Source organism: Myxocyprinus asiaticus, chromosome 45 (assembly GCF_019703515.2).
Source record: "Myxocyprinus asiaticus isolate MX2 ecotype Aquarium Trade chromosome 45, UBuf_Myxa_2, whole genome shotgun sequence".
In the NCBI taxonomy this organism is placed as follows: Eukaryota; Metazoa; Chordata; class Actinopteri; order Cypriniformes; family Catostomidae; genus Myxocyprinus; species Myxocyprinus asiaticus.
This window is the reverse complement of record NC_059388.1, coordinates 32,830,382-32,844,050: the sequence shown is the minus strand read 5'-3', so window position 1 is coordinate 32,844,050 and position 13,669 is coordinate 32,830,382. Positions and strand designations below refer to the sequence as shown.

Genomic DNA, 13,669 nt, shown 5'->3' with positions numbered 1-13,669 from the left:
CCAATTTTTCACATTTTTCCCTCAAGTTGTCATTCCTGTAATGTGTCCCAGCACTTGTGAGTTTTAGTAATTCTCATTATTCTCAGTAAAACATCATGTGCACAGCTGCGATGTTTTATCCATAAACAATGCTGCTACATTCATAAACTGTATATTTCAAGTACATATTTCCAAAGTTACGTCAATATTCAATTTTAAAGTTTTAAACTGCTATATATATTTTATTTTGCACTTTCTTGTTTATTTTTATACATTTCTTTTCACTTAGTTTTACATTACTTTGTAATTTGATTTTAAAATAATACACTGATTTTTATTTTATTTTAAGTCACCATAAATTAAAAACAGTTTAATAAATACTAACATGATAAATAAACACTTATTTACCAGCAGATGGCGCCAAATACATGATACAGACTCAATGATGACTCAAATGACACAGAATGAAACTCATTCTGTGAAATCTCATTACTAAAATCATGTCTGCATGCTATGCAAACCTTTAGTCATTGTTGTGTTTGCATGTGTAATTAGTTATTATGTACAGTTATTATGTTTTATTTGTTTGGAGATGCTTTTGGACACTATGATAAATTATTTTTGTAATGTTATAACTTTTGATTGCTTTGTCGTATCCACACAACATTTTTGTCTGATACATTTGACATGATTGGAAACAAAACAAAAGCAGTTTTTCAGAGCCACCTTATTTACACCCAGAGATAATATATTATTGTTTTGCATTACAGTAGTGAGAATTTGGGGAGAAATGAAGTGTATTTGACATTTTCTTTCTTTTGATTGTGGTAAAATATGAGCGGGATGTATTTTGAGAGATTCACACAATAGCAGTCGGTATAACTCTGGTTTAGTGTCAGTAAAGACTATTTGAAAATGTAAACAATAACAAAGGAATTACAATGCTTCTGCGCATGTGTGGTCCTGAAGCGTTTCTGCTAGCAGCATTTTTATAACTCAGAACTGTCCAAACAAAATGACTAGTGAATAATTTTTAAATACATCTAAAACAGAACAAAGAAGATAGATGCAGAAACTGAAAATAAACAATGAAGGATCATTGCCAGATCTTAAAAGTAAGACTTTAAGGCAACAACTTTTCTCAAAGAACATAAAATGTTTACCTGAAGTCCAGCCAATGAATGACATGGTCCAAATATTAATGTTGACATTTGATGACAATCATGTTAATGTTAGTGCTACGGGTTATTATGAATGAACGGTTAGCGTCTCCAGCTGTTGTTTTGAATGAGTTTGACAACTAACCAGAAATGTTCCAGGAACAATGACGTCACTTCCCAAAACTGTGAATATCATATTTAAATGCTCTATAGTAGTCTGTTTGTTTGCTTCAGTATATTAATCCTGCGTGTAGCACATTTGTTTGCTTTTATAGACGTCTGAATAATTCCCACAAGCTATTACAGTGAAGAACTGTGTTTCATTCATAACTGCGCTTGACCTCTGACCTCTCACCCCTCTCCAGGTGCAGTGCAGCTGCTGCTGTTAGCACGGCGCACGGACCTCCGGCGAATCTCTCTGGACACGCCCGACTTTACCGACATCATGCTGCAGACCAACGACATTCGCCACGCCATCGCTATCGACTACGACCCCGTGGAAGGGCACATCTACTGGACGGATGATGAGGTCAAAGCGATCCGCAGGTCCTACCTGGACGGGAGTGACGCCCAGTTTGTGGTGACATCTCAGGTGAATCATCCGGACGGGATCGCGCTGGACTGGATCGCACGGAATCTGTATTGGACGGACACGGGCACAGACCGCATTGAGGTGACCCGACTGAACGGCACCATGAGAAAGATCCTGATATCAGAAGATCTGGACGAGCCGAGAGCCATCGTACTCGACCCCGTCGCTGGGTGAGACATTTAACAATTTAACTTTCTAACTTCTTTTAATTATTGTGATTAGTCTGTTATTTCATGAATCCTGTATCTATAGCTGCCTTTACACAGCAAAGACATGGTTGCATTTTGTGTCGATTCTCGTGCACAGTCAACAACGTGCAACTGCAACGCAGCTCTGATGCAGCATTTTTTTTTTTTTATATAGTCAAAGATGAAAACATAAAATCACGTCAAACCTTAAAAGATAATTCTCTCATCATTTACTCACTCTTATGTCGCTTTAAACTTGTACAACTGTCTTACGTCTGCAGAACACAAACGAAGAGGTTTTGATGCAGATATGATGTAAATATATCTACACAATGCAAGTCAATGGGGTCCAAAAAGGACATAAAAGCATCATAAAAGTAATCCAAATGACTCCAGTGGTTTATTCCATGTCATCTGAAGCTATATGATCAGTTTTCTTCAGTCATCTTCAGTCTCCTTGACACGATCATGATTTGAAGCTCGATTACACTTCCTTTACATGCTTCAGAAGACATGGATTAAACCACTGGAGGCGTCTTGATTACTTTTATGCTGCTTTTATGTCCTTTTTGAACCCTAATGACTTGCATTGTATGGACAAAAACACCTCATCTCTCTATCAAAATATCTTTGTGCTCCGCAGAGCGGAGGTGGCATAAGAGTGAGTAAATGATGAGAGAGTGATCATTTTTGGGTGAAGTAATCCTTTATTTTACTGCTGTGGCACAAACACTCATTTAATTCAGAAATCTAGTTTCATACCGTGAGGAGGGCATTTTGGTGTATTGTGTTACACTGTTGAATAACTCATGACAATGTAACGCTAAAATTGTCCCGCTCAGAAACCTGTAGCTCATCTGATGTGCTAAAGAAAGCTCTCAACACAGGTACATGTACTGGACGGATTGGGGTGAAGTGCCAAAGATTGAGCGAGCAGCTCTGGACGGGACGGAGCGATTGGTGTTGGTCAACACTTCTCTGGGCTGGCCGAATGGACTGGCGCTCGACTACACTGAGAGAAAAATCTACTGGGGAGACGCCAAGACTGACGTCATAGAGGTGAGATGAAAACACATGTATGTGAGATGCATTTGATGTAGTGAAAGATGAGCCATCATTTCAATGAAACATTGTATCCTGGGAGATTCTTAATGTTTAGTGCTGAATGTTGCTGACAGCCAATAAGCGGACAGAACGGATTGCGTTGAGTTTCAGACGTTTCACAGAAGAACTTTAGGACGAGAAGTTGGACGATTCCCAACGTGAATGAGAACATTTGCTCCTCTGCTTGACATGTGTCTGTATGTGTTAATTTAACAAAACTCTCCCTGCAGCTCAGAAACATGATCGCTAGAGACGCTCGTGTTGAGACGTGCTGACAGATGGATATGTAAGGTTACCAGCTCGGTGAGGTCATGACCCCACGTGTAGGGCTCTTCCTGTCCTTTGGAGCTTCTGTCGACACTTTTAAAGTGAATTTATGGATGATTTAACTGTGATTGAGCTGAATGTGCATGTTTGGTCTTGAAGTGTTTCCGGTACTGTCAAAATAAAGTGACTAGTCCTTTTAGAGTCTTGTTAAATCAGAAAGATATTTGCAGAAACTGAAATTAAACAATGAGGTGTCATTACCGGATCCTTTAAGACTCTTATAGCCCTTTTCCACCAGCATGGTTGGGGGGCACGGGTTCCTGGGCCAGTGCAAATTCAAGAACTGTTCCGCACGTTTCCACCGCCGTTCCGGAGCGGAAAATCTGGCTCCGCCACGGCCCCAAAAGCTTGCTGGTCTCTACACAGGAACCGATTACATTGGGGCTGAGGGCATGATTATGTTTTGTCACCAGGTAGTTTCCAAACAACAACCATAGCTACCGTCTGCAGCAAGGAGTACTTTTACACTCTATTACAATAGTAAAAAAAAACAAAAATGTCAGACATCAAAAGCGATCACAGATGATCAATGGCGTTACATCTTGAACCAAGTACACTCCTCCTCCATATGTGCTAGGCATGGCATATTGCAGTGTAAAATACTGCACAGAGCTCACTTAACCAATGCCCAGTTGGCAAAAAAAATTTCCAGACAGAAGTGATGCTTGTAACCGTTGCAGACAATCTCCTGCCAACCACCTGCATATGTTTTGGACGTGTTCAGAGCTGACAGTCTTTTGGTCAAACATGTTTGATATACTAACCCTAACCCAACTCTGATATAGACCCTGATCCCTTATCAGCCCTCTTTGGGATCTCCCCTAGACCTGGCTCATTACTTTTACCACTATTTTGGCCAGACGGGCTATCCTCCTTTGGTGGGAACATGCAACACCCTCGACACATGACAGGTGGATACAGGACATTTTTTATGGACCCCTGACTATCATGATTGTTCTCCCTTTAAAGTGCCCTTCGGAGGGTGATTTATCCCGTTTGGAATGCGACAACTAGCATGAAATGTTGAAGGAACAATAAGACGTCACTTCCTTAAACCGTCTTGAAATGGTCTATATTGGTGCTCACAAGCCGAAAAATGTAATGCTTCTGGCAAACTACATGAATCAACCACATACTCCAGTAACTTCAGAGCTCTCATGGTTCAGTTCTGAAATTTCTAGAAACAGATGTGCTGAAGAGTTCTCTAGGGCTCCAGAATTTATGGGAATTTCGAAAAAGACTTCTCTATAACACTAGAGTTGCAATGGAATTGTGTCTTTTATGTGACGGCAACTCTGTTCTGCATTCAGCCAATCACTGTAGCTGTAGTGTTGGGTGGAGGGGCCGGTCTCGGTCCGCTCCGGCAGGCGGTGTTGTGTGGTTTCAACCCACATCTGGTTCCGATTGCGGTCTCCACTCCAACTGCGGTCGGCACTGTTTAGAATAGCCCCAGAATCTCCAGCCACAGCGTCTTGTGGTCACAAACTCCCAACCAGAGCAGACCTCTTCACCGAGAGCAAACACCCCAGATGGAAACTTCACTTCACGTGTACATGTGTGTTACAGTTTGTGCTCTGGAATATTTGGATGTGATGGCAACACTGTTCTGCAACTTCAAATAGTCCAAAACGTGTCTCAAGCCTGTCATTACCGATCGGGGTCAAGTGAACATGAAGCCAGGCTAATTGTACAGCGCTTCCTTCAGATCGATTAGTTAACTAGTTGATTAGGGAAATATGTAGTTTTTCACATCCCTACCAGAATCCAGTCCAGGATTTGAGTGTAGCCGATTCTACTCTGTGATGATGAGTTGTGTTGTGAATGTATGCAGGAATTCTGGGAATGTTGTGAGCATTGGTTTGTGAGCGTGAGTCAGAAACAAACAACAGGAAGTGAGTGTTGTATTCCTGAGGTCTGGAGATCTGCCACACACACAGAGAGCGAGAGAGCGAGCGAGCTTTGGACTGACTGCATCACTGTTTTCAGCTCATTCTTGTAAATGTCTGTGATGCTCTTATAGCTCGTGTGCTTTAAACACTCATGAAATCACTTTCACAGTTTTATTTCCTGTGTTAATATTTTTCCTATTGAAACAGAAGCTTTGGACAGGACATATAATTGTTTTTTTACATTTTATTTGATAGCTAATAGTCTTAAGTTTACTTCAGTGTTTTCCAACCTTTTTTACCCCCCACAGCACCATCAGTAAGACTCAAGTACCCCTTCAACAACACAATAATAAAGATGTATAGCAATGGCAAAATATCATTTAATGATATTATTAACTGTGTATTGATAAAGATTTCCCAGTTCTCAAATCTGATTCACAAGCTCACAGTTCTCAACCAGCTAATGCAGTAAATTATACAGGGGACCTTCAAATTTTGTATATTATGAAATATTCAATTTACAAATTCTGTCATTAGTTTCTCATCATTTTGGTCACATTTTAGCCTTTCATTTTTTTTTTTTTTTTTTTTTTTACAAATTTCATGTATTCCATTAATAAATATGATATTATGGGGTCCGGTTAGCCCAGCGAGTATTGATGCTGACTATCACCCCTGGAGTCGTGAGTTTGAATCCAGGGTGTGCTGAGTGACTCCAGCCAGGTCTCCTAAGCAACCAAATTGGCCCGGTTGCTAGGGAGGGTAGAGTCACATGGGGTAACCTCCTCGTGGTCGTGATTAGTGGTTCTCGCTCTCAGTGGGGCGTGTGGTAAGTTGTGCGTGGATCGTGGAGAGTAGCATGAGTCTCTACATGCTGTGAGTCTCCGCGGTGTCATGCACAACGAGTCACGTGATAAGTTGCGCGGATTGACATCTCAGAAGCGGAGGCAACTGAGACTTGTCCTCCGCCACCCGGATTGAGGTGAGTAACCGTGCCACCATGAGAGCCTACTAAGTAGTGGGAATTGGGCATTCCAAATTGGGGAGAAAGGGGGATAAAATAAATAAATATAAACATTATATTGCATATTACATTTTGTTAATTTGTTTATTTGTTTATTGTTTAATGTATAATTTATACTAACCTAACCCTATACACAATTTATATTACTTACAAATATGAACATTAATTTGTAGAACACGTGCTAAAAATCTGTAATGAATAATAAATGAGCGCATATTAACGAGAGGACTCGAATGGCTTCTTTACCTCATCTGTGCTATATGTGATTACAATTAAATGTTTTTGATCCACGACTGACTGTACAGAACAGAAAGAGTATTAAAAGAGACATTATTCAATGACAAATGGGTTGTGTGGATCTCATCTTTGGACACATTATAATCAAACTGATAAGATCTCTCTGCTTAAAGTTCAATCTTGGGATTTTAGGAATCGAAATCATTCAAATGAAGATGATGATTTATTGGGGGAGAAACCGATTATTTTTACCAAGCCCTTATGCCTAGTATTTTATTTTAAGCCATACAGTTTTATAGGTTCAACATAAAATCCAGTTCTGTTGGGAATCACTGGTTTACATCACAACCATGAACATGATTTGCTAATGCTAGTCAGTGGCAGGTGGTGTTGGGAGGGGCGTTCTCATTCTGGAGAGCATTTGATTGGACAAAGACTTCTAGAGCAAGATGATGCCAATATTTTGAGAAGGGTCTGCGTGCATCCTGCAACACTACAAGTTACGCCCCTTTCAAATAACCGGCGATGTCTTGTAGCAGTTGGATGTCACATTCATACACGATGTTTGTTGTGTTTATTTGGAGTCCCGCAGCAACCCTACATCTAAACCTAACCACAAAGATAGTCAAATTATTAATATAACGTAACATAAAAGTTCAATTATCCCGCCATATCATGAGGTGGCGACAGTGAGCAGAAGATGCTAAGCTAATAGGCTAATCGGTTAGCTTGTAAGGATTTAAAGGATTTAAAAAGTTCTTTCAGCCAATAGTATCGCTTTGTGATCCAAGGGGGCCGCTGCAGTGCAGTGGATGTTCCTTGTTGTCTTGCGGGACGCAGACAGATGCACTTGAATATTTTGGGTCCATTTTCCTGAGAGAAAGTCAATTTTAAATGTTTATCTGCTAAAAGCTTTTTGAAGCAACCTAGCATAAATATATATATATATATGAGCTCAAAGCTACAGACATGAACTAGAAGACACAAAACTCATTTTTCTCTCTGTCTTCATCTAATGACAATTATTATATAGCCACTGAATGTTGATTAATATTCAGTGTCTCACTCACTGGTCATCACAAATCTTACGATGTTTCCTGTTGATTCAAATGAGTTCTTCTGGATCATGTTGTTGCATTACATCCATTTTCTAGGGGTGTAACGATGCATCGATCCAGTATAATCGATACAATGCGTAAATATCGATATAGACATTTTTTTAAGATATACCTTTATTTTAATACTCTCATGTCAGCCACGTCCGTACGCATTTCCGTCAGGCGATGAAGCAACCTTATTACATTCATTTCACTTTATGAGTGCTAAATACACTTTTCATGTGGGACATGGATGTGCGCAGGGTCTGTGAAGCCAAATTGCACTGTGCTATCTGTGCGAGCGCATCAATCGGGCGCTCCTTAAAATGTGAGCTCTCGTGACAAACGCAGAGCGGCTCACATGCACGATTAATTCAGGCTTCCATCGATATCGTTGCGCATGCGACCCATTTTAATTTTACATGAGAATTTGCTGTTTATAAGTACCGTGGAGCAGTTCAACCATCATGAAATCGTATCGCAGCAGACTTTGAAGTATCGGCAAATATCGGATCGCAGGTCGAGAGAATTGATAGAAGATCGTATTTTCTATCGTCAATTATAAAAAAGTCATTTTCAGACTTTTTTATAATTGGCTCTTCTCTAAGCTCCGCCCCCCTCTGATGCTGTTGCTCGCTCAGAGCAACTTTACAGAACATCCTACAGGAATACATTTTTTATTTAAAAGTTTTATTGTTAAATTACGCAGTATCATGGAGGCAAACACACCGCGTCATCAACTGAACTGAGAGATTTGACATGAGTTTAAGTGAACACAACTGTTAAGCTGCCTTTTCACTGCATCCGATGGCTTTACTCAATTAATTAGTGTTGAGTTGTTACCGTTAAATTAGCTTGGATCAAATGTATGTGTATGTACTGATGTTATATATGTACATATGGGTTTAATGTATGTGAACTGTGTGTTTAGGTGATGGAGATGGACGGATCGGGCAGACGAGTGTTAGTGGAGGACAATCTGCCGCACATCTTTGGTTTCACACTGTTGGGCGATTACATCTACTGGACGGACTGGCAGCGGCGCAGCATCGAGCGCGTGCACAAACGCACCATTGAGCGAGAGGTCATTATAGATCAGCTGCCCGACCTCATGGGAATAAAAGCCACATACGTTCACGAGACCTTCGGTGAGATCGCTTGCACTTTAACTCGAATCAGAAATGTATTATTGTGAAAGCTCTTCAGTGATAGAGTGATATCTGAAGAAACAGAGCCGTTTTGATGACACACCATTTAAAAAAAGTATAATCTGCTCATGTCAGCTGATGTTGGTGTATCCAGATTGTTGTTTTGTCGAAGGTGATTTACTGAATATTTCTCCTCATCATCTGTGTCTCTCTGTGTAGGGGTGAACCCGTGTGCGTTCAGTAACGGCGGCTGCAGTCATCTGTGTCTGTATAAGCCGCAGGGCGTGTCGTGTGCGTGTCCCATCGGTCTGGAGCTCATGGCTGATTTGAGCACGTGTATCGTTCCCGAAGCGTTCCTGCTGTTCTCACGACACACGGACATCAGACGCATCTCCCTGGAGACCAACAACAACAACGTGGCCATACCGCTCACCGGCGTCAAGGAAGCATCGGCGCTCGACTTCGACGTCACTGACAACCGGATCTACTGGACAGATATCACTCTGAAGGTGAACACACACACAGGAAGTGATGATGTCCACAGGAAGGTTGAATTGTTCTGACGGGTGTTGTTGTGTTTTTTCAGACGATCAGTCGGGCGTATATGAACGGCAGCTCTCTGGAGCACGTGGTGGAGTTCGGCTTGGATTATCCGGAGGGGATGGCCGTTGATTGGCTGGGGAAGAATCTGTACTGGGCCGACACGGGAACCAATCGCATCGAGGTGGCCAAACTGGACGGTCAGCACAGACAGGTGCTGGTGTGGAAAGATCTGGACAGTCCACGAGCGCTGGCACTCGACCCCGCTGAAGGGTGAGAGAGATCAGATGGAGTTTACAGGAACGTCTCACGGTGTGCTCGTTTATTGCTCACGCTTGTCTCTCTCTTTCTCAGGTTCATGTACTGGACTGAATGGGGCGGACGGCCAAAGATCGACCGCGCTGCGATGGACGGTTCTGGTCGCATCACTCTGGTGCCAAACGTGGGTCGAGCTAACGGACTGACCATTGATTATGCTGAACGACGCCTCTACTGGACGGATCTCGACACGACACTCATAGAATCGTCCAACATGCTCGGTGAGCAGGACTGTCACCATTATGAAATGTATTTGATGATTACTGGTCAAAAAAAAATATCACGATTATGACATTTTAATTGTCTGTTTTAGGGCTTTTACCATTAATTGTCATAAAAATTGAGCTGTTCAGCTTGTAGTCCAAAAACCTGGAAGAGAATTCGCTATGGGTTCCCTCGGGATATCCTATGGGTTTTTATAATGGCAGTTTTGGAATTTTGCCGTATTAAATTGCATACTCTAAAAAACAAAACAAAACATTCGGTGGCATCAAAATGTACATTTAAGGTATAACTGTGATTTAAGTCATGATGTAGTTTACCACAGACATTATTTTACTCATAAATTGAAATACTCCATTATAAAAACCCAGGAAAATCCAGAGGGAACCCATTAGACCTTTCGTCTACAAAGTGACGTCACGGCTGAACAGCTCTTTTCATTCTCTTTAATGTGTGTGTGTGTGTGTGTGTGTGTGTGTGTGTGCTTCATTCAACTTCAGTCATTTATTCATATTTAACCACGAATCATATAATAAAACAGGGATGTATGATTTCCTTTGAGGCTTTAAAAACTTATGAATAATATGAAAAATTATATTTTAATATATCAAAATATTTCAAAATACTTATCTGTCTCTCTTTTTGGTCAACATTTGTCTTAGTCCATTTTACATTGACACTGTTGTTTTTTGGTACCCAACTAATCTGAATATCTATTATAATATATTGTATTTATTATTTTATTATATTAAATTATATTATATTATATTGTATTTATTATTATATTATATTTTATTGTATTTATTATACTATATTGTATTTATTATTATATTAAATTATATTGTATTTATTATATTTTATTATATTAAATTATATTATATTATACTATATTGTATTTATTATTATATTATATTTTATTGTATTTATTATACTATATTGTATTTATTATTATATTTTATTATATTAAATTATATTGTATTTATTATATTTTATTATATTAAATTAAAGTATGTAAAGTATATCTGTCATAAAGTCTTCACTCTCGAACATTATTTTAAGGCTCTGATTAAACATGACTCTGTATTTCACATGAAGGAAGACGTTTTATAATCTTTTTTTATTTTTTATAGCAGTCAGGAGTGGTGGTAAAAAAAAAATACAACAGCAATTTAAGATCTCAAAGGTTGAATAAAAAATTAATATAAATTTAGTAATAACTTCTTACTGATTATTTTAATAAATTGGCCATAGTGTGCAAAATATCTTTCTGTTGAGGTTGTATCTCAAATGTTATTAAATAAATGTAACATTTTGGGGTCTGGGTATCTCAGCGAGTATTGATGCTGACTATCACCCCTGGAGTCGTGAGTTTGAATCCAGGGCGTGCTGAGTGACTCCAGCCAGGTCTCCTAAGCAACCAAATTGGCCCGGTTGCTAGGGAGGGTAGAGTTACATGGGGTAACCTCCTCGTGGTCGTGATTAGTGGTTCTTGCTCTCGGTGGGGCGTGTGGCGAGTTGTGCGTGGATGCCGCGGAGAATAGCGTGAAGCCTCCACATGCGCTACGTCTCCACGGTAACGCGCTCAACATGTCACGTGATAAGATGCGCGGATTGACGGTCTCAGACGCGGAGGCAACTGAGATTCAACAAATGAATAAACAAAAACAAAAAGGAATTTTAAATGCATGTTTATTACATTTTAACATTTTACATTTACATTTTTTTTCTTGTTCTGTTTATTTTAAATTAAATATAGTCCTGATAAATGAGCTTGTGAAGACATTCAACTTTCACCCCTTTAGCACTGTGCACTACAAAGTAAAGTCACGTTTAATAATATAAATAATATATGTCTTGCTGAGGCTAATTTCATAGCTAACATTTTATGTATCATAAATACACAAATCATATATTCACACTTTTTTGGCAGCTTGATTGGAAATGATGGCCAATAAAAGTGATATTTCTCTTGATTTTTGTCTCATATTTCAAGCGTGCTCTTCACTGACACTTTTGTTCACTTGGTTAACAAGTAACTAACTTTTGATAAAACTTGATTATACGCAAAATTGTTTGGTGTGGTGGAAATAATTATTGTAATTTTTGTAAAATGTATCATTTTCACGCAATTAATATTGAAATGTTTGTTTAATTCACTCTTTGTTTAGATGATCATATTTTTAAACTAGTAATAATTTGTGTTATTATAATGTATTTATATAGTTTAATATTGAAAGTCTGTGTTTGGGACAAGACTTAAACAGTCAAATCTATATATAAAAGACTTTGAAAAGTACCAAAAATAAAAATTGAAGTTTCCATTTCAGTTTTAATAAGACCTTCATATAACACAAAGAAAAAAGTTGAATTTTGCTTGAATAAAAATCAACCCTATAATCTAATAAAGTGCTTGTTTATGTTTTATTCAGGTCTGGAGCGTGAGGTCATCGCTGATGATCTGCCTCATCCGTTTGGACTCACTCAGTATCAGGATTACATCTACTGGACCGACTGGAGTCAGCGCAGCATCGAACGAGCCAATAAGACCAGCGGACAGAACCGCACCATCATACAGGGTCATCTGGATTACGTCATGGACATCCTGGTGTTTCACTCGTCCAGACAAGGCGGCTGGAACGCCTGTGTGTCCACTAACGGTCACTGTTCTCACCTGTGTCTCGCCGTACCTGTCAGCGGCTTTGTGTGCGGATGTCCAGCGCATTACTCGCTCAATTATGACAACAAGACATGCAGCGGTGAGCACACACACGCACTCACACTCTAGCACACACACACACTCACACACACACACATGTTGGTGCAGCTATCATTATGAGGACTCTCCATAGACATAATGATTTTTATACTGTACAAACTATAGATTCTATCCCCTACCCCTAAACCTAACCCTAAACACACACACACACACGTTCATGCATTTTTACATTTTCACATAAACACACTCGCTTACACATGTTATTTCCCTTGTGTGTACCACCGAAAAGATCCTCACAACCAGAAATGTCCTCACAGAACAGGTTGATTCTCAATACTTGGTCCTCACAAGTATAGCAAAACCTGTACACCCCCAGACACGCACGCACACCCCCAGACACGCACTCTCACAGACACAGACACACACACACACTCACACACTCACTCACACACACTCAGACACACACAGACACACACTCACTCACACTCACTCACACACACTCACAGACACACACACACACACACACACACACACTCACACACACACTCACTCACAGACACACACACACAGACACACACTCACTCACACACACCCTCACACACGCACGCACGCCCCCAGACACGCACGCACGCCCCCAGACACGCACTCACACAGACACACACACACACACACAGACAGACACTCACACACACACACACACACAGACACACACACACACACACACACAGACAGACACACACTCACAGACACACACTCACTCACACACACCCTCACACACGCACGCACACCCCCAGACACAGACACTCACAGACACAGACACACACACTCTCACACACACACACACAGACAGACACACTCACACTCATACACACAGACACACACACATACGTTTGTGATTCAGAACTAAATTTCCACCTCGCGATGGCACTACACCTCGTCATGTTCCTGCTCTCAATCTCCAGGGGGTTTGGCAGTGTTGAGATGTAATTTAGTGCAGAGTTTGTTTCAGTTGAGCAGAGAGGGGCCGCTGGGGTGCTTGCTGGATATGTCGAGCAGTTGTTCCCGTCCGGGCAGAAAGATCTTCTTTTTAAAGTGCTTGTGGGCGAGCTGCCAAGTCGGCAGGCGCTG

General features: G+C 40.4%; 1 protein-coding gene across 1 annotated transcript in view; it reads left to right on the top strand.

Annotated features, from left to right (window-relative positions):
• The window catches only part of LOC127435229 (low-density lipoprotein receptor-related protein 6-like), a 55,832-nt gene that overhangs the window by 22,959 nt on the left and 19,204 nt on the right, over window positions 1-13,669 (top strand). The window contains exons 6-12 of the mRNA XM_051688516.1: window positions 1,505-1,901; window positions 2,807-2,978; window positions 8,529-8,745; window positions 8,965-9,254; window positions 9,332-9,558; window positions 9,640-9,824; window positions 12,255-12,581. Coding sequence (XP_051544476.1) covers window positions 1,505-1,901; window positions 2,807-2,978; window positions 8,529-8,745; window positions 8,965-9,254; window positions 9,332-9,558; window positions 9,640-9,824; window positions 12,255-12,581 — 1,815 coding nt within the window. The remainder of the gene's footprint in view (window positions 1-1,504; window positions 1,902-2,806; window positions 2,979-8,528; window positions 8,746-8,964; window positions 9,255-9,331; window positions 9,559-9,639; window positions 9,825-12,254; window positions 12,582-13,669) is intronic.